Here is a 26,958-nt window from a genome sequence, read left to right as displayed (position 1 = left end):
TCAAAGTGACACACTAGGAAAACTGTTATTTATTGGTTTTTGCTTTGTTTGTTTTTTTAAAAAAAGCTTACACTCATTGAGTACAGCAGATAAAATCTCCAAAAGTCATTTCGAAACAGTTGTATTTGGAGTACAGAGTTTGAGAATTTTTTAGTCGGATTGTTTTTTTTTTTTTTTAATTTTACAATTCTACATCTGAATCAAGGTTGAACTGGCATTTTTATAAATTATGTAAAAACCTGATTAACACAAAAATCACAAAATGGACTAAGTGACATCAAAAAAAAAAAGAAAAAAGAAATAACATGATGTGAATTTCATGTTACCCTCTTTATTATTGTACACAATATACAAACTGGTCCTATGTATCATTTTCTCACTTACGCCTACTGTCTTACTTGGATTAAAAGGTGGAGATAAATAAATAAAAAGTATCTAAGTATCTCAAAAAGGGTATGAGGTAAGTGAGTATGGAAAGCATGTCAACTCCAATAAAACGAGCAAAAAGCAAAGTCTGACAACATACAAAAAACAAACAAAAAAAAATACAAAGTTTCAAGCAAGAGATTATTGAATCCATGACCAGATGTTACCAAGAGATCATTTCATACAGTAACCACTTTTCTAATTAGAACAATAACAATGTGATTAGAGCAGCACATTGTGCCCATACTGAATAATAATAATAAAAAAAACATATTTCAGCTGATTTACTGTATACTGAAATGGAAAAATAATGAGGTGATCTGTAAGTTGAGATAACTACAGCTAACAACACCTGGGAGGGGAGTTTACAGCAAAACAACACAGGCAGAAATGAGCGTACAAGTTAACAGCACAGAAGGAGTTGCAGATGTCTTGCAGATAAAAACACAGCTTCTCCAGTTCTGCTGTGGATCAGAGGACGAGAGACAATACATGAAATACTGACCAAATACTAGTCGTATCGAGAGCTATTTACAAAGAAACTGAATGCGTCTTACCTTCACTGATTAGTGCACATTATCTGTGCTTGTCAGAGGATTTATGAGTATGATTGTTAAGGGAAATGGTAAATTAATCAAAGACTGAAATGCTGACAAGTACTGAATTATAGATTGTCAAACACAACTTTGTTTTAACTGTGGTATCAAAAGGGTGTGATCCAACACACGTGTGACATGATGTAGATCAGGAAACCCAAAATAATGAAAGTCCCTCCATTTTCCCCTCCATTACAGGAAATGTGTGTAAATAACGGCCTGCTATAAAGTGAGTGAGCAACATTATTTGCAACATAGTGGCTCTTCAAAATGTCCAACTGAAATTAGATCCAAGTTAAAGACCACATGATCAGTTTAGCTTGTGTCAGAGGGGGCTGATGGCAAAAATTAGCCTACAGTCAAATGAGAAAAGTTGAATGGTTATTGACTGAGTATTAGTGTACTAATTATGTTTACAAGCAAGTCTTGTTGGCTGGCTGGCTGGTATCTACAGTTATTGGTTCTGAGTGTGTTTGGTGACACACAATAGATAAAAAATGGAGGTAATTCTCTCATAATGGAAACAAATGGGAAACAAACTGTGTGCAGTGCGTGGCTGCACTGAGCACGTTACAATGCCGGTGCACAACTGCAGAAATGTTTACGTCGTTTTAAAACAAGCTAATTCATCCGTCAGTGATGACCATATAAGTGGCCTTGAGCAAAGAAGGTAACCCCAACTGATCTGGTGAAGCAGTGACGAAAAAAAGAAAGAAAAAAAAAAGTACAATTTAGTAAAGACTCCATACCTTTAAATATCAAAATATTCACAATTATAACAGTACAAAAACATTCATAATTATGATTTAGGTGTCACATTTAAGGATATTGCCTTTTCTCTTCCTTTCCTCCGCTGCTGTCCCTCTTCTCTTTCTTTTCAGATTTCTCTTTATCATGTCTAGACTCCTGTAGCACAAGAACACAAAGAAGAATGAATTGAAACTGATCAGTAGTAATGGAAATAAAGCTACATGAATATTTACCAAATTAATATTTTATTCAAACAATGAAAACACATACTGGAACTGAAAAAGTTCCTTAGATGAGGGATGATAAGACTGCAAGTTGAATTAAAAGATCATGTGCTCTACAAACAGATCAGTGTGACACTGGTAGAGGGTGACAAGAGAGTTGACCTTTTTGCCTCCAGAGGACGTTCGCTCAGGTTTCACAGACTCGGCCTTCTCTTTACTGGACGATTTGGATCTTTTGCTCTTCTCTTTTTCAGCTGAAAGCGGGGAGTCACAGGAAGGACTTGTGCTCTTGCTGTTTTTGGAGGAATCTGGAAAGAGAAGATGTAATTACTTTTCCTTTTCTTACACAGCACTTTGTTGCACTGTACTTGCTGTGCGAATGGCTACTTCAGATTTGTCAAGAACAAAACGTACTGGTTCCATTCTCATCCTTTTTACGCTTGGATTCTTGGCTCGTCTCACGGTCATTAACAGCACTGTCCTAAAAGAGAAACAACACAACATACAGCATGTTAACAACAAATCCTGACTATAGGGAATACATTTACTGACTGACAGATGTTAGTCGAGTATTTACCAACAATAACCTCCATGTATGAAAATATTTAACCTATCCCTTGTTGCTACTCTTAGTCCAACTAATATGAACATTGGCAAACTGTAGAACAAGAGGTATATAAAGAGTAAGAAAAATAGAAACAAACTTAAATTACATAAATTCACAAGGATGACCTTTCCAAAAACCCATTTCACAAAGTGCAGTGGTCTTGTTAAATACTGACTCTTTTCCTGTCTTTCCGATCCTTTTCTTCCTTCTTCTCTTTGGATCGGCCTTGTGTGCTGTCTGAATCTTTCTTCTCCATCTCCCTCTCTCTGCTCTTGGACCGGGCTACTGAATTGTAGTTGACGTGGTGCTGCAAAGACAATTATATAGGAACAGAACAAGACAAACAAAAATATTTTTATGATGTGAGGGGTGCCTTTATATTGAGTGTTAATATCACCATAAATTTAAGTTATTGTGTAACAAATAACCCACATTCGTAACAAAGCAAGGGTGAAAACAAATAACTGAAATATTATTTGTTGCCCCATGTTGATCTAAACAGTTCAAAATATTGACTGATAATTATATATTTCTATTCATATATGTATTACTGAGATTTAAAATACTTGGAAAAACCACCACATGTGAATCTGACAAATAGAGTTTAAGCATATACATTTTTTAAGGAAAGAAGTGGGAAATGACATCGTTGCACTACTCATGATGCTCAGACTGCGAGTTTTGAAACCAGTACTGATCAAGCTGACTGATTCTGATCAGAGTTTCATTCAATACATCACATCTAAGTTACAGGAGGCACTGCTCTTTACCACCTGACTCAGCCAAAGAAAGCTGTGTCCAAAAAAAACTCACTGCAGTTCCGATTCTCCAAACCAATATGATTTAACAATTATCACAACATGCTTTGACTAAAATCCATTGGTCCTATTGGTACTGGAGGATTAGTGTTAGCTCCCAGTGAAAGCAGGACTCAACAGTAGTAGGTGATGAATCACTTAGCATAAAAGCTAGAACTCATGGCTCAAAGTGGAAAATAACTGGAAATATTCTTTAAGAGAGTCCATAGTCAATACAGTGGGAAACACTTTAGTTTAAGTCTCCCTACTTAGCATTTATAAGCAGCATATAAACATTCAACAAAAGGCTTATAACACACTATAATGTGGTTGGAAGCAGATACCAATGTTTATTAATGAATAACCACTATAACTCCTCCTGTGGGCACCCAGAAGTGGAGGCTGGTGTATAAACAGATGATGAATGACAATATAGTAAAACACAGCAGTAATAACATAACATTTGTTTTCATATTTCATCTTATATGGGGGACTTAAATTAAGTGTTACCACAGGGCGTATATACTTCTTTTTGCAAGAATGTTGATGTGGGAATAAGTGATGTGTAACAATAAATATGGTCCTCAGCAGGCACATGCTACTCAGTGACTGTGATGTTTTTCATAATAACAGAACATTCAGTGAAACAAGACATTTTAGTCAAGTCAAGTTTTTACTCCAACAGTTTTCAAAGCAGTCAACCTGCTAGGACTTCATATTTCATTGTCTTACAACACTGAGTCACAGAGACAGTAACGTTGACACTGATCAACAGAACGAAGTGCAGGGTACAGATGTGCAGAGATGATACAAAGGTCCACATAGAGGCAGCAATTCTAGCCCTGTGTCTACTAAATATTAGCTTGAAGGGGGAGGACACTGATGTATCCGGATGTATTTAATTTAGGTTAGTTAGTTGAGATATTTTACCTTTTCTGTTCAGTGTCAAAAAACCTACTTACATCAGATGTGATTCAACGTTGTGACAAACAAAACCTGAAGAGAATTGTTTGGTGTTTATGCTACACCTTTCTGTATTTTTCATTTTGGGTATAAATTAACTGTAATGATTTTTTGTTGTCTACAGTGAATTTATGTCATCAAGTGACCAATTATTATTCAATTATGGAATAAATCAGGGAATGGAGCTGTTTCTAAGTGACTGCTACTATCTCAAAAGATGAACCTTAAAACTAAATTACTCAATATTTCTTATATTAAAAATTTATCAAATGACTGTGTGTAATGTGAAAGGGGTTGCTTGTTGCTTGCCATCACCCGATGGCAGTCCTACGGAGCCTTTTGGCCTCTTAACTGATTGTTTTGGTTTTTACATCCAGGAAATGTTTCTCTCATCAACCTAGTTTCCATCTGCAGGAGGCAGCTGTTACCTGCCTGACTGAACACTACCTGCTCAGCACCGAACAGCAGACAAGGTTCAGGACCAGCTGGTGAACACTGAGATACTAATGAGATATTTTTCTCAAAAACTGGTGGAAAGCTAAACATACAGATAATATTGGACTCACATTTCTCAGGTTGTCAGAAACATAACTCAAAATGAATGCTAATATCACTTTCTGTCTGCTGGATGTATAATCAAGCAGTTGTTTACTAACACATTTGCCATAACAACTTCATAAAAGGTGATAATATGTCATATGTAGTGTTTTTAGCTTGTTCCGCTGCCTCCGAGTGGCCAAAATATATGAATTGATGCCGCTTTAAAGGATTAGCATCAACTTCGGTTGAACCTGAACCAATCCACTACTTCTTTACTAACTTCCTTATTACAAAGTGTAAGAATTAAAAAATGGATATATGGAGAAGCTGCAGCTGTACACATTTTTGGCACCTGAACAAAGAAAACAGACAATCTGAGAGAAGGAGTCAGTTCAAACCTTGGATGTGGACTCCTTGGGTTCGTTGCTATTGTCCTGTAGGGATGAATGGAGATGACAGATGAGCTGGGAGGGGGTGGGGGTTGGGAGGAGGTTGTCAGACAGCAGTAGAGAGTTGGAAGAAGGGGTGGGGGGGTGGGGAGTCGGGGCTGGCCGGACCAACAGCATACTTCTCCCTTGACCTCTGACCTTCAAGGACTAAGGCTTTGACAAGGTTATTACATAGAGGAGAGTTCATAGGCTCAACATCTGGAATGTCAATAATTAAAATAGAAAAACCCTGAGCATATATGAAATAACTGCTAGTCATAACTACAGACATGTCTGCAATTTCAGGCAGCATATTATAAAAGGTCCTACAGCGCAGCTGGTATTCAATACATCTAAAGTGCAAGTGCTATAAATAATGTGTGTGTGTGTGTGTGTGTGTGTGTGTGTGTGTGTTTAAGACAAATCGCTCAATTCTTATGTGCTTGACTGCATCCCTACATAGGTAACTGTTGCTGTCACTTACAGTTCAGGAATGGATAAGACACAGGGAGCCTATTTCTCTGGTGGAAGAGTAAAATAAAGACCTATCACAAGCTTCCAGTGGTTTGGGCAACGCTGCAGACGATTCAGGCTTCACCCACTCTTTCCCTCCCTCTCTCTCTTTGTAGGTGCCGGCTTATTTTCCTCTGTATTTTTGGCTGATTCAAAACTGCGACATTCAATTTCTCCGTTGATCTCAGTTGCTGGTGGCTCTGACTTTTCATTGAATGCTCGCCAGGAGGTAGTACGACTGTTGATGCTGATGGCTGGTAGTTGCGGGGAAAGCGTTGTAGGGGCCGGCAGGACTCACTGGACACGCACCGTGTGACGTGAAGGCTGCATGCAGGCCGTTTTAACAAACGGAGATAGAAGGGGGACCGATGACTCAGCCGCAGCAGAGAAGTGCTCGTACAGCAGAGTGGTCTGTTGGACACCATCCGACTTTGCGCTGGATCCGGGCACGTTGAGGGGAAAGTAAAATACTTTACGTCGCTTTAACCAGGGAATCTTCTCAGCTCGCAAAAAACGGGGAAAATAATCTCGGGCACCATTTCAAGTAGTGAACCACTGCTCTCGGTGTTACAAAAAAAATCTTTGCCATTGGAAAAGGTGAAAGCTCTTGATTTGGCAAGCCATTTTACTTCAGGAGGATATTATTCTCAAAAAGCAAAAAATCCACCAGGAATATAGAAATGCTTAAAAAAAAAAAAAAAAAAAAAACTTTCTTCCCAAGGCACACTGACTGCTTTCATTAAATATGAAAATAGATAAATATTTCAATATGAAAATACTCAATATATACAATATTCTCTTGGCTAAGTCCTTGAGGGGTTTTCTCCCAATTCTGCAAAATATTATGCTGATGTCCATGGAATGCTTTTCCAACTCCCATGGATTTGGTTGGGATTTCCAGATGCCTGCATGTACGACAACTCTCCTTGGCGATCTTCAGGGCAGCTGGAATGTGCAACGGCAGGGAATGCTCCGGCAGATAGAGAAGAAACGGGCACAGCCTTCCTCAAGCCATACTAACCTTAACAGACGAAGAGTGGGACGGAGAAGAGTGACTGTCGAGCTTTCGTCTTTTGTGATCTGTAAAGACAAGAGGGACATTTGTGTTTAATAGAGCTGCACATTCAACCTTCAAGAAAAGCTTCCATGTATCCATTCATGACTGACAGACATGTTGCAAGGGGCGAGAAAATTCCTATTCTAAATTTCTCCTTAAAATCTTAATTACATCTATGTGATTAAATATTGTAAAACAAGAAAACATGACAAAGTCGGAGGGGGATGAATACTTTCATAGACAGCGTATGTGGTCTGACAGTGCAGTCGAAATATTTCCATACATTTTATGAACTGTGTGGGGAACACAGCAGCAAAACAGACAACCAGAAAGGCTCCTTACCCCTCTCAAGTTCGGCTGGCTCCGATCTGGGAACTGGTGACTTGAGGGACCCGGCCACAGCACTCCTGTCTCCTTTCTCCTTGCTCTTCGACTCCTTGATGGTGTCACGCTCCCTGGACGGCTCCACAGGCTCCCCGTTGCCGGCTTTGGCCTTGTCGTCTTTGCTGCTCTTCTCCTCAGCCTTCACTTTCTCCCTGTCTGCCTTGGGGGTCTTCTCCTTACCCTCACGTACCGCCCGCTCCTCCTTCCCCGCTCTCTCGTCTCTCTGCTTCTCCCGACGATTCTCCGCCTTTGTCTCCGGAGTGCTGCCTGGTGTCTTTTCCTTTTTCTCCTTTTTCTCCTTCCCGCTCTTCTCTTTGTCATCACGTTCTTTAGTGACTTTGGTGCTGCAAGGGGATGAATTTTTCCTTTAAATTCTTTCTTTCATTCAAAAGTGTTTCATAGAAGATTCTGCTGATACTAATACAATATTATATTCCTTCTTAGCTATTGAATTACAAGATTTACATGCACTACTAACTAGAGGTATAGTTGGACATGACATCAGTACTCATGTTTTGATGCTTTTTAGCTGCGACCAGGAGCTGTATAGCTCGCTTTGTTGGTCGGTCCACAAACATTTTCCCACCCTTTGGCTGCCACAGTTTTAGCCCTAGGAAACTGACATTTGACATGGAGTGTGTGTGTGTGTGTGTGTATATAGGTGTGTGTTTGTGTTCATGCCAATTGGCTAAAAGGGGGCATGCCAATGGAAGTGGTCTATCACAAAAAGGCATATAATTTTGACCCGCCCCTTTCATAACCCATGAACCGTTGACGTTGGGTATGTGTGTAAATGCATGAATGCGTGGATGCATTTACGTACGTGGTCACAGCTATTGCGAATTTGCGCTTGTTTAAAGCTTTGTTTGGGATAACTTGGTGACATAGCAGCTCTCAAGATGCCTACCTGTTGAGAGCACCGTTCCCGTTGCTGGTGGTCACTTTGGCCGCTGCACTGTTGGCTTTGTTCACTGGCTTTGTGGTCCCCTGAGATTTATCTTTGCCCCGATCTGCATAAAAATAAACCAAGAACTGTATGAGCAGTTTATTAATACCACTGACATGCATATTAGGATCTGTAGCACCTGTTAGGTGTAAAACAAGTACCAACAGCAATGTAAATATGCTGTAGCAAACTGAAGACTATACAAGAATCACAAGTTTTATGGCACTCAACCTATTTATATTTTTGTTGCTCCGATTATCTGAATGCTTTCAGGGGGGAAAATAATATCGCAGATAGACAACAACAAAAAAATATTTATCAGATGTAATGAAACAACAAATCTGAAACCGAATGACTCAGCAGTGGCAATGGCAAAGATCTAAGCTAAATGTGGTAGAATACCCTAACGTACCTGGTTCCTTACTTGTGAACTAATAAAAATGTCGAGTACTGCATTCAAAACAGCCTTGCCATGTTTGTAATCGCTCACCGCTATCCTCTGACGTCCCCTCCTCTGTCTTGCTTGTGCTGGTGGCAGGCTTGCCTGTGCTGCCGGGGCCGTTCTGTTGATTGGCAGGTGTGGCACTGCGTGCTGGCTGGTCCTTGTGGTGAAACTCATTCTCAGGGACCATGTGAACCTTCTGGCTTTTCAACCGACCTGAATAACTGTAAGATGCATAAAGGGTTTGCAAAGGCAGAAAAAAAACCCTCAAAAGAACTTCTGAGTGTCACATGGTGTAAAAAATATAACTAGCAGACAGAGACAGGTAATTGAGCTCAGCCTCCCATGTCCACTCTAGAGCTAAAAATATAATGCACTGGCCATCTTGCAAATTGTTAAAATCTTCAACAGCCTGTCTAACCATCCCTTTCCATAAGAAAGCTCAAACATCTGGGTTACAGTCACAACTTGCCACTCCAAGGTGTATGAACAGATGCTGATAAAAATGAAACATCTATAAATTCAACAAATTAGATAACGCGCACTACTCGTTCTTCAGGACCCCTTCTTCCCATGTTTCGATTTTATTACCACACTTCACATAATATATGTTAACTGTATGCTCCAGAGAGCTGAACAGCACACAATGCTGTGTTACCCCATTGCTAAGGCATAGAGGTCTGGCCTCTTGTCCTTCTCCTCGAGGCAGATCTTGTGGACACGGCACTCCAGCGCTTGGCCCAGGTTCAGGACCTTGGGGTAGCAGGGCAGGATCTTGGTAAGCACAATGAGGATATTCCGGATGTGGGTGTAATCTCCCGTCTCCAGGCAGTGAACTGAAGCCTGGAGAAGAGACAGAGGACATTGTCATAGATAAATACACACCTGCCATGGAAAATTGACATGAGCCATTATTCTAGAAAAGAATAATAATAATGATAGAGGCTCACTTTAGTCAGCATGTAGTGCCATTTGTGCACCACGTGCCTGAAGTTCTCATAATCTAGCTGATCTGCTTTGTTCCCTCCATCGAAGCCTGTGGCTCTGAAGATGGTCAGGAAGCCAGGGTAATTGACGCACTCCTATGACCATACAAGGACAGACAGATTAATTCCCGGCTCATCTTACATCAGAAAATTCTACAGTGTGGAACAGGTAGAACTGGACACCTTCTCATAGATTGCACGGTCACTGTGCCAGCGGGTCACTGTCTCCAGCATGCAGCAGAGGAAGCGTCCGTAGCGGTGAGACTCGTTCTCTGTACAGCTGGCCACAGTGTAAATGATAGCAGAGAATACCTGCAGTGTGACACAATGTAGTGCATTTGCTTAAATAAAGTATACTGTTAAAAAACGAGTTGCACAAAGAAAAAGCTACAAAGTCTGCATACATTTTGCCAGATGCCATCAAAGCTTTGATGCTCAGTATCTCAGAACTGCACTTAATTGTGGTCTAGTCAGCAGGCCAGCACTTATTAAACATCCCTTTCAAGCTTAAATTTGATGGTGCACTCAAGTGGTCGTTGAACCACCCAGTGGAGTGACACTTACATTTATTATTTAGTGTTACTTTAATGGATATTTCTACTACTTCTCTTCTGCTGACTGGGCCAAATTAGAGCCTTCATTATCCTCCTTCATTAATTACATTATTAATGTTTATTTTTTTCTTCAAAAGGCACTTTGTAGCTTTAAGGAGACTGCTGTAAAATGTAGTTTAATTAACCATCATCATAAGTGTATATGAGTCTCTGTATGTGTTCCTATAAGTGTCTTACCCTATCATAGCACAGGAGGGTGCAGAAGTTGGGCGTCTTCTGCTGATGGACCAGCTCGACAAAGCGGGCACAGTACACAGCGTCAATGGAAGAGAAGATGCAGCGAGGAAACAGACAGAGCTGCAGGAACTTTGTTATGGTCTCGTTCTTTGTGGATTCTGTCAGAAAGCGTTTCAAGTTGTATTACTAACAGACAGATAGCAAATTAACTTACAAATATTGATGCTGTGATCATGGCAATGATGGCAATGGCAAACTTGATCAGATTTGTCTCGATGCCCCCCTTTACTACATTACATTACATTACATTACTACACAACAAATGTATTGTGTCTGAATGGAGTTAAAATTGAATTTCTATTTGCTTGTAAAACGCATGAACATGGTGTCCCTAACCCATATTTTTACATTGTTATACATCTTGGCCATCTGTTATTGAGTTCTGAAAGCTTCCATTCATGTAACTGAGGTTTTTAAAGATCAATCACACTCAAACGGATGCACTGTTTTCTTCTCTCAACTGAGAGGTCACAGCATTGTGGAAGACTGTACATACGCATGGTAAGATGCATCAATAGTGTCACTGGCATGAACATTAGGACACTTACTGGCCAACAACCAGTTGTCTTTCTCCAGTTTGAGACGGTGTAGAACCCTTTGGACGTGCTCCAGCTGCTTCTTCTCCTCCTCCTGCAGTTTTTCCTGCAGAGCAGTGCAGCGTTCCTTCTCCTTTTTTTTCTTATTCAAGGGCTACATTGGAAGGAAACCATGAGAATATTCACACCATAAATTCACACAACAGTGTCAGTGACCTATAATTGTCACTCTTTAACATTATCTCTTATACAATCACTGAGTCCTGCCCTCCCTTGCATTAGCTGCTTTTTGTGAACTAACTGTACGGGGATTCTACTGCAGCAATTATTGTAAGCCACACTACACAAATGCTTCAGTTAATTGTAAAATACAAAAATGGTCATGAATGGTGTTTTAGTGTGGGCTGTGGACCAACTACTCACTATCTCCGGGTTCTCCTCGATGGCCTTGATCTGGGCCTTGAGTTTGTTGACCTCACGCTCATAGGCAGCATGTGGAACGGCCAGGTCGTACATTGTGAGGGACCAGAATGTGGCATAGAACTGAGGGCGGAGGTCGTCCCAGACTCTGGCCGGATGGAGAGACATCACAGCCTCGTGCACCGGTGTCATTACCTGTTCACAGGCTGCCACATACTTGTGTACCTTCTGCTGCTGCCGGTTGCCTTTCTCTGCTTTCTTCAACTCATCGTACTTAGACTGTGAGTAGAGAGCATAACGTAAGGGCTCCATTTTCTCCAAATCAAACTATTTTATTCTTTCAAGACCACACTGTCTTGATTTGAAGTAGTTTCTTAGTGATAAAATACATTTATACAAACAGCACATAAAGATTATATAAAATGACAAAATGCAGTTATAGCGAGGTTACAGTTAAGTACTGACTTACCAACATAATTTTCACACTTCACAAACTTACAAAAACCCTGTTGTAAAGGTATCAACCACCAGATAATCTGTCCAATCTGTTCTTTAATGAGGCTTTGAGTACAGGCAACTTTAACACATTTTCAAACATTCTTAAAATTTTTGTTCCAACGATAGGGATCAGTCTTAAACGGACAGTTCACCCTGAAATCCAAAATGCATATTTCCACAGACCTTGTTGTGAGCAGTTTCATGTAGGAAATATCTGTAGAAAGAAAACAGTCCCTACAAATCTGTGGATTATCTTTAGTAACCGGGGTCATGATTTCTGGAAAGAGACATTGCTGTTGAGTTTTTCAAATGTATTTTTTTTGGCGCTTTGAGCACCACAAGCCGAGTGCCATATAGTCCCATTGTATTCAATAAATGCAGACGTCTCCACGGCCAATATCTCCCAAACTCTGCAACTCACACCAAAACAATCTAGATGGATAAATAGCACTACAGGTAAGAGGAAAAATATGTATTTTTGATTTAAGGGTACTGTCCCTTTAAGGCAGTTGAAAGGCAGTCTGTTGCAGAAAAACTGCTGCACCTTGCTCCATTTTAGGTGTCAAAAGTCGAAATTTAGCCATGTCAACCGACATGAGCTTGAATTTTCAAAACGAGGAAGAAGAGGGAAAAGGCAGAATGGTGTAAACATTGTGCACACAACTGTGCAATAAAAATCTGACTTCGAGGGAATTGTCTGGCCAAAATGTATACCTGATCATTGTCTTGATTATAAAGATTAGAATCTCTCAATAACAGAAACGTGACATGATGCACACCGAAGCTCTGACAGAGTAGTCCACTCACCAAAATCTGATGGGCATACATTGGCCGAGACAGGAAGAAGGCAGCATCATGTGGGGTGTGGAACTGGTTACAAAGGATGTCAATGGAGGGAACCCGCTTGATGTAGTCCTCTGTGCTTAGGTTGGAGGCCAGAAAGCCACCAAACTGCACCAACGTGTCATGACACTGCAGGAATACAAATAATTGTGTCAGAAAAGAAAGAAAGACAGACAGGTAGTATTTTAGGTTTATCTTGTTAGGAGGTGTGAAGAATGTTTGCAGGGATTGTTTACTTTACTGCTAATCGATTAGATTAATATATTGAGAGAGCGTGCCTACCTGGTCATAGAGGTGGCCAACAAGTTTGAGGTGTTTCTCTCCACCCTCTAAGAAAACCACACCATTTCGTTGCTGGGCCATGAGCAGACACAGTGGCAAGGCCAATTCGTGGTCCAGCAGCACATCCTTCAGACGTTGTGATGACTTCTTAGTGTTCCTGATCTGGCCAAAGTAGCCACCCTGTTGACAGAGTCACATCCATAATGACAATGACATGAGCTCAGGTGCAGCACACTACTCCAGGTAGTCATACAGATCTTTCTCAAGAGACTGCCTCAGGGAATGGTAACTGGATTTGAGTCTATGTACCTCAGCTTTGAGTTGCTCCCCTCCGGTCATGGCCTCTAACTGCTCTGAGGTCATCTCGTCTGTGATCTCAATGCCAGCCATTTTCTGCACCACCTCTTTCAGGATCAACAAGTCAAAACTGCAGGGAGAGGAGGAATGTATAAAGCAACGCAGACACATTTAAGAGTAAGTGTAGAATGCAACAACTTCCACATCTCCTTAAAATAATTTTAGGACATTATATTGTCAATGTGGTTGCCCTTTTTATCTGGGAAATTCAAGACAGTGTGAATAATGCAAGTGTTTGTCCACCAATGACTCTATGGTTGTAATGTGATTTACAAAAATCCAGAGACAAGACTAACCAAGTAATAATAAGGAATTAAGCTCTGCTGGTGCTTGGACTCAGCATATCCTGCAAACCAGTCATCCTGTTATTTGTCGTTTGGAGCTACTTACCTCTTCCCTGCTTTTAGCTGGTTGGTGACATACTGAAGAAGGCCAGCCAACTCAATTGGATACTTTCTGAACACGGCTCCACACAGACTTGCCAGGCCTTGGTTGACAAGAGGAACAGGTGTATGTTAGATACTCATTAAAACATCAAACAGTTTCTCTCCTTTGCCATGCAAATTAATTATGTGACTGCTGTATAGTAACAGGCCAGTTAACTGTGAAGCCACATACTCTGAAGCCATGAGGAGATGGTGGTGTCGTCATGCTTCATCTTCTCCTTCTCGGGATTGGCCAGAGCCTCAATGATGCAATCTGAAGACAGAGTTAAGTGGAACAACATAGAAAACGCGAAAGAAGACCCCTTTACACTTACACCACCCTGCCTTCAACAACACAGTCACACACACAAGTCTGTTGTTGCTCACTGAATCAAGTGGAAACAGTTTAGGATACAGGCCAAGACATCATAGTTGAGGGATGTGAGGTATTTCAAGGAGTCCACCACTGGAACGATGAGGTTGTCGTACCATTGGATCTGAGACAGCATCTGATATACAACAGGACAGAGGGGATAAAACATCACCAACTATGAAGGATAGACATTATACCTGACCTGATAGCACCCCTTTACCTCCACTGAGTGGCCAAACAAATCTGTTTAAAAAGGTGCGGTATAGGATTCTGGAGAAAACCAATACTATGACAAATACCATGATACAGAGCGAACAACAACACAGCAAGTAATGTAACTACCGTTAGCTAGGTTGTGTTTTAGAAAACTGTCCCTACAATACAAAAAATGTATTGGTTTAGAATCGCATACCCCACCTTTAAGTCATCCTTATGGTATATGTGCATCAACACTTCAATATCCACATATCAGGGAAGTGAACTCAATTACATAAGGGAGTGTGTGTTTGAAAATACTGATAAAATAGGTGGCAGAGATGTGTAAAAATGCAGACCACTCTACACATACATCCTCCCATTACTGCATGTGCAAAGATTCTTTACATTAAACAATCTTCCATATTGTAATTGCAATGTATCGAGCGAATACATACACAGAACATTGGAAGACATGTAACACGGACACTTATTAATAATACTATTACAGATGCAGAGCAAACTCTCATGCTTAAGTGAAGGGGTGTACTGATATATTATAGCACAATTCTTTGGTCAAGCTGAAAATGTTTCAACTGTTTATTCACATTTTATGCCAAAGGAGGAATGGTATGATACACCATACTGTGTATCATACCAAAGTTTACCAAGTGATTGTTTTTGTCAGTGCAGCAGGAACACAGTCCCAATTTTGTGAGTTTAAACAAAGTGGCTTTTACTTTGATTTATGAATGCATGACTTGTAAGCAGAGCTCTAGGTGTAAGCAATTCGCAAAGCAGACACTATTGTGACGGCCAGAAAAATGTTACTGATATACAGAGCGAGCAAGGTGCTACTTGCTTAGAACATTGTTTATTTTCTCCTGCAAAAATCTTGAATTAATTTTTGTAGTTTGTTGACATCATTCAAAATGAAATTAAAGTAAAATGAAATAATCATACTTACATAATCAAAGAGGATGGTGGGATTGCTATGGCTCAGCTTGCCAATCTGCCTTCCAGATTGTTTCACATTCTCTTTGGTCAACCGCCTAGGGAGGGGGAAAAAGCACAAGACATGAAACAGCAGTTTAAAAACACACGGCGACAAGGACTCAGCCTTAGTACATGGGGAGCATGCTCTACCACGTGAGCTACCAGGGAGCCCCGAAGACTGTCACTTCTGTAAGCTTCACAGCAATTGGAAAATGCTCTTATGGTTTACAGCTCAAGATAAAAGTAGTCATCATCAGTAGTCAAGTCATCGATTTCTTCAATAGCAGAACAGTGATAGAATAATTATTTGACCGGCACAAAAACACAGTTTTCCAATTCCCAGTTTTAATTCTTATGCTGTCTGTGTTAAACTGCCCTTTCAATACAGCTTAACTTGAGATGGCTAGTGAAAAACAACACATTAACAGATCTCTGCATGTTTTTACTATCTAATCTAGTGCATCCTACTGAATGACGTTTTATCAAATTAGCATATATCTAATTGTTTTACCAGAGGTTATTTGCTTTGGCTTTTTTAAGTCATATATGAATATGGGAAAAAGAAAGGAACGTAATACCAGATATTAGCAGCCAAACATTTTAACAAGTCATTTTATGGAATTTGTTATTACAGTATTACAGGGTGAACAAGCAAATGAAGTGGGTGCTTCTGTGAAGGAGAAGCAGTAGGACGGGGGAAAAAAAGAAAGGAAAAAAGAACAAAAAGATGGCCTTGATGTCCTGATGGTAGTGAACTTCTGCTGATAATGTGGTGTGTTCACAGCTGAATTTATTGTCCAAAGTGTTTCACTATCTGCAGCTCTCCACCCTCTGAAGTGACTTATCAGAGATGATGGTAAGGTTATGTGTGATGCAGGAAAAACACAGAGCTGTATGTTTCTATACTGACAAACTGCATAGAGACTCGACTTGAATGAATGGGAAGGGCTCCCCATTCATTCAGGGTTTATTTTATCTTTTCTAAAGTAATGCAACAGTCTGCAGAACAGAACAGGAATGGGAAACTTGGCTGGGAAAAAGAATATCTACACATCTTAAATAACCACATACACAATGGGAAGCATGCAGCCTACAAGGACACAAGTACTGACCTGATGTTTGGATTGGGGACACAGCAAAAGTCAACCAAAGGTACAAAAAGACAGATGAATGCACAGTTGTGGTACATTAGGTTCTGCAAAGTGACTTACTTCATAATGTATTTGGCTCTTTCCACAGTCTGTGCTTTGACTTTAACCAACAGTGGATGGCTGGAATATGTCTCATTCTTCCATTGTCCATATAACCGATACCTGAGGGAACATAGATAGAAAAAGCATAATTAAACAATAGGTTTAGCTACGCAGCACTCAGAAACATTGGCAGGATTGGCAGAATAGGACATAAAAAGTCACCAAGAATGTACAATATTACAGCTGTAAAAATCCACACACTTTCTAACAGTAAGCTTTAAGGAAACAGTTTTAACATAAACAAAACATGTCGGCTTGCTAAGCTTGCAATTCAAAACAGTCCCTGAATAGTAAAATAGCCACTTCCTGTCTAGCATTATTTTAAACTACCATTATGCATGTGACGGGCTGCTCCTTAACAATTGACTTACTCTTGAAAATCAGATCAAGTAATTTGCTGTGTGTCACATTTGGAGCAAGAAATGTCAAGGAATATTTAAAAAAAACCCTGAAGATGCATCAACAAATTCAGTACAAAGAGCAACCCGCTGTATAATACACTGTCACAGCAGAGCATAAATGAACTGCGCTACTTGTCCATTTTCAGTTCATTTCAAATCCTTTCTCTGACAGTGTCGACACAGTTTGGTGTACAAGACAGTGAAATAATTTACAAAGTGCTACTATGTTCTTATTAACTGTGACAAACTGACAGACAACAAGTAAAACAAAACCTTTGGGAGTGTAGAATGTCATTGCTAATCAGCGGTGTGACAAAATATTTAAACAAAGGCTCTAAAAATAAAATTCTGTCATTATTCGGGAGCAGAAAAGATGGTTTGCTTAATAACACAGAAAAATGCATTTTAAACAATCAACCATGGTTTGATGAACTAAGTTTTTGCTTGTGTGCTACTGTTTCCTTGCCAGCTAGTATACACCATCCTGGAGCACTGCGTGAGGGTTTACTACCTGACAACTCAATTACACAGTGCAACATGGTGCGTGTGTGTGTGTGTGTGTGTGTGTGTGTGTGTGTGTGTGTGTCTTACCTGTGCTGGTAGGGAAAGAGTTTGAACAGACCCCACAGTTCCTCAGACATGCAAGCATTACACTCCATCAGAGAGAGAGAAGGGAGTAGCACCTGGTCTGCAATGCTCAGGAAACAACTCAATAGTGTTTCCTGCAATGAACATACAATCAACATGAATAAGGTCCTCACAGTAACATATACTACAGAGATTAACTGTCAGATCCATTAAAGCAAAACAACAGTGTTTTTACGCTTTTAAATATTAATCTACAGTGCAGTCCTATAGCCACAAAGAAAGTTCTTAGTTTTATACTCACCATTTTGTCTTTGACATCAGGTCTGCCATCACTTTGGTACTAAGAAGCAAAGGATACCAAATACGAGTCAAGATAAGATTTAGGCTGTAGTGCTGATGTAATAATATAATTGTTAGTTTTGTACCTCTTTCATGAAGGCCTTGCCCAGACGCACAATCTTGGCGAGGAGGATAGGGTCATGGGAGAGGTGAGGGCCCAGGTAGCCAAGCATGCTGAATGTGTCCGTGCGTAGGTCCTCAAAGCTCTCTGCAGGCCGTGGGGCCCGCTTGTTCCGCAGTGGATGCATTACACATCCCTTTGCCCCTTTCGGGAGGCCAGCCCTGTGAGGAACAGACCAGTGTGTCAGAGGTTGCCTTTTATTTAATTTTTTTTGGCTTAGTTATATATTTTTCATTTTATACTGCATTTATATGCAGGAAATGTTGGCATTGAGAGGAGTTAAAGTAGTCAGTTTAAACTGTGGAATAAAAGGTACATGAGCATGTTTTCTGGTCTGACTAGACATAGTGGGCAGTAAGTGAAACATGGAAAAATCAGCACCTTCTGTAAAGAGGTTCCACTGTCAGGTGCACAAGCTGGCAGAGTGCCAGCGCAATGGCCTTGTGAGAAGTAGCATAGAAGAAAGGCATCTGGTCCATAATGCTCTGGGCGTGGTGCCAGTCTCCAATTCTAAGTAGTGCTTCCAGCAGACCAAGCTTCTGGTTATCAGGTGGCTATGGGCACAGAAAAAAGCAGCAACTGAGTATCTGTGTATTATTAAATATGACAAAGTTCAGTAACACTCAATAAGGCAGTTACAGTGGCAAAAACTGAGCACAGCTAGTCTCACTCCACAGTGACAGATTTTTAAAACTATCCCTATCTATATATCTATATCATGTTTTGAAGGCTGAAAACATGATTTATTATCTAAGGTAAATAATAATGCATTATTTAAGGCAACTCGGACAGAAAAATGTAAACGTAACGATTCACAGGTGATTAGATTTGAAGTTGGTTAGTGTAGGTGTAATATCCCATATTTTTCACCTCACTCAACCTTAACTGTAGTGACATTCAGACAATCTGGTGTGAATTTTTAATTTTAATATTATTCTGTGTCAAAAATGTTAATGTAATGAAGTCATTCAACATGCTAATTTGACTTCAGGTGATGCAGAATGGCTTTTTTTTTTTAAATTGACATTTCTCTGCCATTTCCTTCCTTTCCTGGTAACACTCTCTTTGTTCATCTATCATCCATCTCTCAGTCCTCTGACTGTCAACATCCATCCAGACTGACAGCATTCCTTCAGAACAGGCTTATATTTACAAATGCTCCGTTACCTTCTCATTCTTCTCCTCCTCCTTTTCTTTCTCCTTTTCTTTGTCTTCACTTTTCTCTGAGGGCAACACAACCATGACCAGCTTACGAGCTATCTGCTTGGCCTCTGAGATATCTCGTTTGTGTTCCTCTACGATGGTGGCATCTAGTGGCATAAGCTGGAATGACAGAGAGGCAACAAAAGAACTGAGTATTCAGTGTTGGGACAAATTACACTACAGAGGCTTCATACTTGATGTTGGTGAAATAACTAAATTATGTATTTGACACAAAGGTTTGATATTATAATGAACTGAATGCATTTGTCACATAAATCATCCTCTTGACATCACAGGATTACAGCTTCTAGGTTTGCAAAACTCATATTACCAAATTCTGACTGACATATGTTAATTGAATGGTGATCTCTTTTAACTTATGTGACAACTGGACTCTGTTCCTTTTCCTTACATGTACGTAGAGATCTTCCAGCTCTATCAGGTTATGGTGAAGCAGAGCAGCAGCAATGTGGTAGAGTGACTTGGGGGTTTCCTCGTTGGGCTCCTGAAGAAAGACACAAGAAAACAAATAAATACATTATCACTGAAATTAAATATAAGTGACAAATTAAATATGGTTCATGCTATAATTTTAGGATTATAGTATATACACACAAAAAAATTACTAGGAAGCATTTTGAAATATACAAGCAGGCTACGACATGCATATATTAAGCTTTGAACTTCCCTGCTTATGTCAATCAGTTTATACTATTGGACACATTCTAGCTTTCATTATCCAGCCTTGATATTCTCACCTGGTAGAATTTGAACTTAAAGCCCAGGATGTGGCAAAGGGTGAGTGGCTCACACATGTAGGACTTGATGAGAGACAGGAAGAACTCATCTTGGTCGGATCGACTCTCATACACCTCCAGGATTATGTCCAAAACACGATTAGGGTCTAAGTTGAAACATCCTGCAGGCAGAAGATATAGCAGGACTAAGCAGGCAATTGGGGAAAAAAAACTCTTAGTCAGTAAACAGTATTTATATAACACGAGAATAACACCTTTTAAGAAAGAGTTACAAGGGTCGTCAAAAAGAAAATGTAATGGTTAATTTGAGACCAGAATATACACTAAAAAAGCAGAATAAATAGATAATGAAAAACTCGTCCACACAAGCAAGTCTTCATTTAATGTCAACAGGTTGTTCCAAAGCCTCTGTGCTAGTGAGGCCAAAGTCCCGACAACTCTCGCTCCGAGTATGGATGAGACTACCCGCAGGTGGCATATGGGGACAGACTTTCTGTGATATACAGGTACCTGGGTAGGCAAAGCCTTGTATAAATAGCAGCATAATGGAGTCAACGTGAAATCATCCTGATCATTCCATGCGAAAGTGATCAATGGGGGGTGTCAAAACAGGTGTGACGTGTGTTCTGCTGAGAAGCCTGGTGATGTAATCCCATTTGTATATCCTCAGACTCATCTAATCCATTATTGTCAATTTACAAAAAACAACAGGACTGTAGATGTAGGATAAGACATAGTAGCACCACGTTCAATGCAGTAACCCTGAAAAAGACTTGTTTGGTACCTATGAGGGACTTGATGCTCTCCAGGACAAGATGGCTGGTGATGTTGCCTGAGAGGTCTTGGCCAAGCTCAGTGATTAGCTTGGCGTAGCCCTCGTTCTCCTCCCTTAGCAAGTTAAACTTCTGTTGCTTGTAACTGAGAAAAAATAAGAGATTATACAAATATTGGATATGCATTTTGAAGCATAATGAATCCTTTTCTATTTATGTATGTTTACGTCTCTACTTACAAAAGCTTAGTCTTGATTTTTACAATCTTCTGATTGAACTGATGGGCTTGTTTTATAAGTCCAAGAGATTCAAGGGTTTCTGGATCCAGCCTCTCTTTCAGGATGACCTCTGGAACAAAAAACTGGAAAAAAAATAAATAAATAAATAATAAAAAAAAATCAACTAGTTAATTAATTTGTTTTAGTAGTTTATTACAGACCCGAGTATCAAAATCAGTAAAGCATCTATGACACCAACAGACAGTGGAATAAAGTTAATCCAAAGTTAATATATACAACTACACTGTCCCACATTCAAAACAATGAACATTTTTTAGCATATAACTGTGCTAGAACAGTGGCAATTAAGTCATACAAGCTCTAGTATTTTGTTGATGAAGTGGATGCAAGAATTGTTTTGTTTTCTTTTGTCAGTTATATAACTAATTTGATATTAATACAGATGTAATATTCCTACCAAACACGCTCCCACCAGTTGTGTGTAATGGTCACGTTTGTTTTTTTCTTCCAGTGCACCGGTCTCTAAATCTGTGAAAAATATCATTTAAAAAAAAATAACACGACAGTAAAAAAAAGTTTGCTAACCACTAAAAGCTATTATATTGCATACTTTACGAGTTACTTTTAATGCAGTACTTCAGATACAACAACTTAACGTTTAAAATAAAAACCCAAATTTACCTAGTATACTGAACACATCTGCCAAAATTGATGGCATGTCATCCCGGAGTTCCTGAAAGCAAAACAAAAATTTACTGAAAATGTTCAAGCTGGAAATAAAATATTGCTGGCACAATGATGTGTCCAAGTCAGTATCAAATTAAGCTCTCTATGTTTAACAAACTCATAAAAATACATGGATTTAAATTCTAAGCCAATGTCTTTCAATATTTGAAAAACGTCATATAGCTTTTCTGTCATACAATGTCAGTCTGGGTGAACAATGAAATATGATCTGTGAATGTCTGTTATGTTTACAACAATCTGAGTGCAAAGCCATGGAATTAAGAGTACAACCATAACTGAGCCCAGTCAGTAAGCTGCCAGGACCAAACTTTTACAGACATACAATAATGTAGAAATTCTGAACCCATCAGGTACGAGAAAAAAACAAACAAACAAAAAAAACAAAACATTGCAATTTCTGTGCATTTAGCATGATGGAATGAAAACAGGTAATAAACAAGGAATTCAAGGTTTGTCTCTTTTTAAATATACATACAGCACAGACACTGCTATGTGTTTAATATCGTTTTAACTCTTAAGTAAAAATTCTTTAAAAAGCAACTGTACCATCATGTCCCCAAGGACGCTGGCGACAAGATCCAACTTCAGGTTACCCTGTACAACCTGCCAGCAGAGCTCGTATAAGGCGGCTTGTATATCTGGAGGGGTAAACAGACCAGACACAAGACACAGTTCATCTTAAACTGAATTGACAGAACTGACAGGAAAAGACTCTTTAATATTAAATGTGACAACACATAACAAAAACAGACCTAAATTGGGTATTAATATAAAACACTAACAAAAATGACGACATTAAGTATTCATCCACTTCAAGAAAGTATTTAGTAGAGGCACCATTAGCAACAATTAAAGGCTTAAATGTAAGTGGATAGACCTGTGTCAGCTTTGCACAACTAGACGCTGCCATTTTTCTCAATTCCTTTTAGCAAGTCTAGCCACAAATTCTGAATTACACTAAGGTACTGTACTTTATCAGACATGCAGGGTAGGGATCAGATGTGCATCGCTAGGGCTGGGGCCACTAATAGATACATGGATAATTATAACTAATGCTATGTAAAACTACTTACTTTTCATGCATGTCTGTGTTTTGATAACTTATTCAGAACATTTCAGTTTGCATTCACGCTTAAGTGAAGTCCACTGTTGTGCAACAATAAAGTCATGGTGACATTCAGCAAATAATTATACTGAAGCAAACACACTGGTGTGACTAGGCAAGTCACAGCTTGACTGAAAGCTGTCATATTATGAAAAAGCTATCTGCAGTGTCGCAGTATTTTGAGAAGCTGGAGCATGAAAAATGCGTTTGTGAACAATGTCAAAGGGAACAAAGATTTCCAGGAAACACATTAAAAAATTATTTAACTGAAGAGGATATTGTTTAAAAGGAGATTGCCATTTGTTTATTTATGGTGACAAATGCTTCGTTGTTCCCCTGAGGCACAAACAAAAACAACATGTTGTGGATGAATTTGAACCTTTATCTGTATGATGGATATTTTTTCCAATTAAAATAATAAAATTATCAATAAACATTACTGGCTTAAAATTGCCATTAATGTTGTGCCAATTTTTGGATTGCTGATATCTCCACATCATTACATCAATATAAATACACTTTTATCTCACTGCTTTTGCCATAATAAACACTTCAACTGTAAATCGACTACAAAGCGTTTCTTTCAACTTCTGACATATTTTACCCATTCTGATCTAACTTTGGTACATCATTTTTAAATATTTCCTTTTCTTACATGGCTGATGGGTTCAAACTACCACAATTTCCGCGGTGGTTATGTATCTGTGATTGTGACTACTACAGGGAAGCTTAAATACATCGACAGACAAACAAAAGACAAGTGTTTAACAGAGCTGAGGTCATTCACATCTTACCTCTAATCTCACTTCCATGATCTGGTTTCTCTGTAAGTTCTTTGCAGAGTTGTACGCTATGAAGTAAAGAGACAAAATTCTGGTCAGTTAGGCTACACAAACATGACAATCCATCTCCTGCAAAACTGCCTATATTTAACATATCTACAGTCCATCTTTATACAGCTTATTAAATTAATTCCCACCCATGAGAAACAATGCAAACACAGTGGATTCATTGGTTACAATTACCTGCACACCATTATTCCTGTAACATCTGGATTACTTATACATTCAACACTATGCAAAGACCATACCCCATCTACAATATTCCAGGTAAAATGAGAAATTTGGATGAGAAACAGCGGATATTCAAAAACTTTTCCCAATCTAGATGTGTCCAAGCTGACAGAACCAAAGACCTAAACTCAGGGCTATCCTCATTGACAGCTCAATTGGCCTCAAAGATCTAGCGCTGACAAAGGCAGACTGATCAGGCACTTTGTCGCATCAATGTCTTTCTTTACAGCTTACAATTGAACACACCACAATATACTAGCCAACTACCATGCTCAATCAGCTTAATGGTTGGCTAGTGATAACGCACTGCGAGAACCACGGTATATGCAATGGTCAGTCAGAGATGCTCAATAGGCACCAAACTGACAGCAGTGTGTCAGAGCCCTAAAGCTAAACATAGCATGGTTGATACCGTATTCACATGAGGCTGACAGGCCATTTTCACTACTTCAAGTGAAAAGGTACAGCACTAAATCAATTATACCCTGGCCTGTCTGACTCATTTCATTTCTGATACATTTCACTAGCACAACTGATTGATATCAGGCACAGACAGATCCATCAATAATGTTAGATGCTTGTGAAGAAAATACTTTATTTGACCTGAAAAATAGTGGTTATGTAATAACAATGTGACACTTTGATTATCAGCACATGGAAATTGCCCTTTCACTTTCTACCCACCAGAGATGTCACTGCACAGGATGGCATCCCTGATGTGACAGGGAGTCTGTAGGGCTTGCTGACATGGGGCTTTTAAGATAGACCCTCAGACAGGGGATTTACCACTGTGCTGCCCAAACAGACATGCACTATAATCACGTATTTAGCTGTTTTGTGGGAAGGGGAAAAAGTTAATTTTTTTTAACTGAACAACATTTATTTAGCACATTATGAGGCTTCTGGATTGACTGAAGCTTTACTGCTTCATCTCATCTCTACACAGCAGTTGAGATCATATCAAATGTTTCAGTGCACAGGGGGGATATGTACTGAAGTCAGAGACATCGCAAAAAAGGAATATTATACATGATTTAAATACATGTATGGGTATTCCTCTTAATAGGAACCTTTTACAAGTTGCTAGTTTGTTGCAACTATCTGAAACTATTTTCTGTCAAAGTGCTATCAGCCACAGACAAGCTTTACATACATGACTAAGAATGGAGTAGTTTGAGTTGGTGAATCTCACTGTAGGCCTTACTTAAATATGCAAGGCCTACAACCACTAATAGTAGCTAGCAGTGTGGATGAGCCTATTGTGTCTGCGCCTGTACGTGATGGCTGCGCTCAAGAAAAAGAGTGGAAATCTTATTCACGCAATGTTTTCACTTTTAAGAATGATAAAACTAGCAACTCCATTCTGCCTTACGTATTGATTTCCAGGTGTTGTAAGGGCGAGCTTCTATGATGCTGCCTAGATTAATGGGTTTGACGTTACCGATAAAGTTGATGCTCGCTGTCCAGATATCATTTGGTTAGCACCGAGCGCATAATTTAGTATCGAAATATAACTATAACCACTGTCAATTAGTTAACTATAACTAATGGGTATACGTGAAGTTATACAAACACCTAGTTTTACGTTAGCTGACAAAGTATACTGTGCGATAGCGTTACGACTAACGTTAGTTAACGTTACAGTATCCTTGTCCAAGAGGTTGTATCTTTGTCGTTAATTGTTCATACTGCCATGATCAGGCAATATAACCTTTAACAAGTCAGTCGACATCACAGATGCCGTAGCTAACGTTACAGCTACCTTGCTATAACGTTAGTTATCTCAAGATACGTCGTTTCCCTCCACTTGATTAACGTTACTATTAGTTACACAACGCTGGCTATGAAGTGTTTTTCGCCAACTGGTCGTCGATTGTGTGTTGGCAGATAACGTTGGTTGACTACCTGAACTTTGGCAACAAATTCAGTGCAATTTAGAAGCTAGAACGATATGCAACCGGAGGGTGAGCTAACTACATGGATGCTAACTAGCTTAGCTTTGACAGCCACCGTGTTTACAAATTAAAAAATGTTCTAGTGGGAGCGTAACGTTAAGATAGCCAAATTGCTAGCATGCAGGTAACGTTAGCTAGTTAAATTTCAGTAAGAACTCCACTTCATAAAACGGAGTAAATCGACTGTATTCACAATCATCAAATGCCGACTAAGTAAGACGATTTGCTTTTTTCAAATACCGTTAGCGGGCCACTTGAAATGTTTTCTAGCTTGCTAACGTTACCGCTCATGTTAGCCCTAGCAAACACACTTGAAAGACTAGCTACGTATTTTTGTTAGTTAGCTTATACGATCAACAACTGTAAAACAATATAACCCCAGACACTGTGTTGAAGTTCAGCTATACTCACAACTCATGTTTTCCTGATTTTTCCCAGTTTTTGATCCATTCACCAGGGAGGATAAGTGTCGCCATCTTCCATACACACAGCCCGGATGTCTAATTCATCATGGCACACAGAGTCAAATGCAGCAGTTGTTGCTAGCTCACTGTTGCATGGTGGGACACTGGCGGCTGTCTCGGCTTTGTTAATACGGAACTTTGTGTTCCATGAGTGGTAGTGGTACCATCTCGATGCACATCAGTGCTCAGTTTGGTCCAACTGCTTTAAATGGTAATTAAGCAAACTACTAATGTACTTCACAATTTAACGAGTTAAACTACATTTAACTACCCTTAAATAACACAATTTCAAACAAAGGCTACCTGTTTGTGCTTAAGAGTTACCTGAATTTAACAAATTATATTACAGCCATGGTTTCCAAAATCCCCACTGCACTTCTGTTTTATATATTCAGTGATAGAGAAAATTAAATCTCTGAAACATGGGTAAATTATGTAAGTTAAATAAATTTTTTGAGACAGATACATTCAAATGAATGTAAAGACAGCAGTCTGTATATCCTT

General features: G+C 39.4%; 1 protein-coding gene across 2 annotated transcripts; it reads right to left on the bottom strand.

Moving 5' to 3' along the window:
* On the bottom strand, window positions 1-26,573 carry thoc2 (THO complex 2). 2 transcript variants are annotated; one of them, XM_044223673.1, is made up of 39 exons: window positions 26,402-26,573; window positions 23,757-23,812; window positions 22,404-22,495; window positions 21,792-21,843; window positions 21,568-21,638; window positions 21,111-21,232; window positions 20,883-21,016; window positions 20,099-20,259; window positions 19,753-19,845; window positions 19,305-19,460; window positions 18,519-18,691; window positions 18,103-18,298; window positions 17,979-18,017; window positions 17,681-17,811; window positions 16,647-16,748; window positions 15,407-15,491; window positions 14,287-14,380; window positions 14,065-14,145; window positions 13,837-13,933; window positions 13,399-13,516; window positions 13,090-13,269; window positions 12,772-12,936; window positions 11,470-11,745; window positions 11,059-11,200; window positions 10,451-10,608; window positions 9,843-9,971; window positions 9,624-9,755; window positions 9,332-9,516; window positions 8,722-8,897; window positions 8,193-8,295; window positions 7,244-7,629; window positions 6,866-6,924; window positions 5,302-5,337; window positions 2,779-2,910; window positions 2,411-2,477; window positions 2,159-2,304; window positions 1,852-1,928; window positions 984-1,030; window positions 1-890 (listed from the first exon to the last, which is right to left on the bottom strand). In XM_044223673.1, the coding sequence occupies exons 1-38, from the start codon at window positions 26,464-26,466 to the stop codon at window positions 1,003-1,005; spliced, it is 4,695 nt and encodes a 1,564-aa protein (XP_044079608.1). In that variant the 5' UTR covers window positions 26,467-26,573; the 3' UTR covers window positions 1-890; window positions 984-1,002. The 2 variants fall into 2 exon arrangements, with proteins under 2 accessions (XP_044079608.1, XP_044079609.1); XM_044223674.1 differs by having other exon boundaries at window positions 1-887.
* Between the last annotated feature and the right edge of the window lie 385 nt (window positions 26,574-26,958).

The sequence above is a fragment of the Siniperca chuatsi genome, linkage group LG14, assembly GCF_020085105.1.
Source record: "Siniperca chuatsi isolate FFG_IHB_CAS linkage group LG14, ASM2008510v1, whole genome shotgun sequence".
NCBI lineage: Eukaryota > Metazoa > Chordata > Actinopteri > Centrarchiformes > Sinipercidae > Siniperca > Siniperca chuatsi.
The sequence above is the reverse complement of the archived record's forward strand: the minus strand, read 5'-3'. Positions and strand labels throughout refer to the sequence as shown.

What these genes read in the sequence shown, in the direction of transcription:
- thoc2 (XM_044223673.1), bottom strand. Translation starts at nt 26,466, where the DNA reads ATGGCGACACTTATCCTCCCTGGTGAATGGATCAAAAACTGGGAAAAA. An exon ending in TCATGGAAGTGAGATTAGAG is followed by an intron (nt 22,496 to 23,756) that starts GTAAGATGTGAA and finishes TTACCCCTCCAG; the next exon opens with ATATACAAGCCGCCTTATAC. An exon ending in GGGGACGTCAGAGGATAGCG is followed by an intron (nt 8,296 to 8,721) that starts GTGAGCGATTAC and finishes ATTTTTATGCAG; the next exon opens with ATCGGGGCAAAGATAAATCT.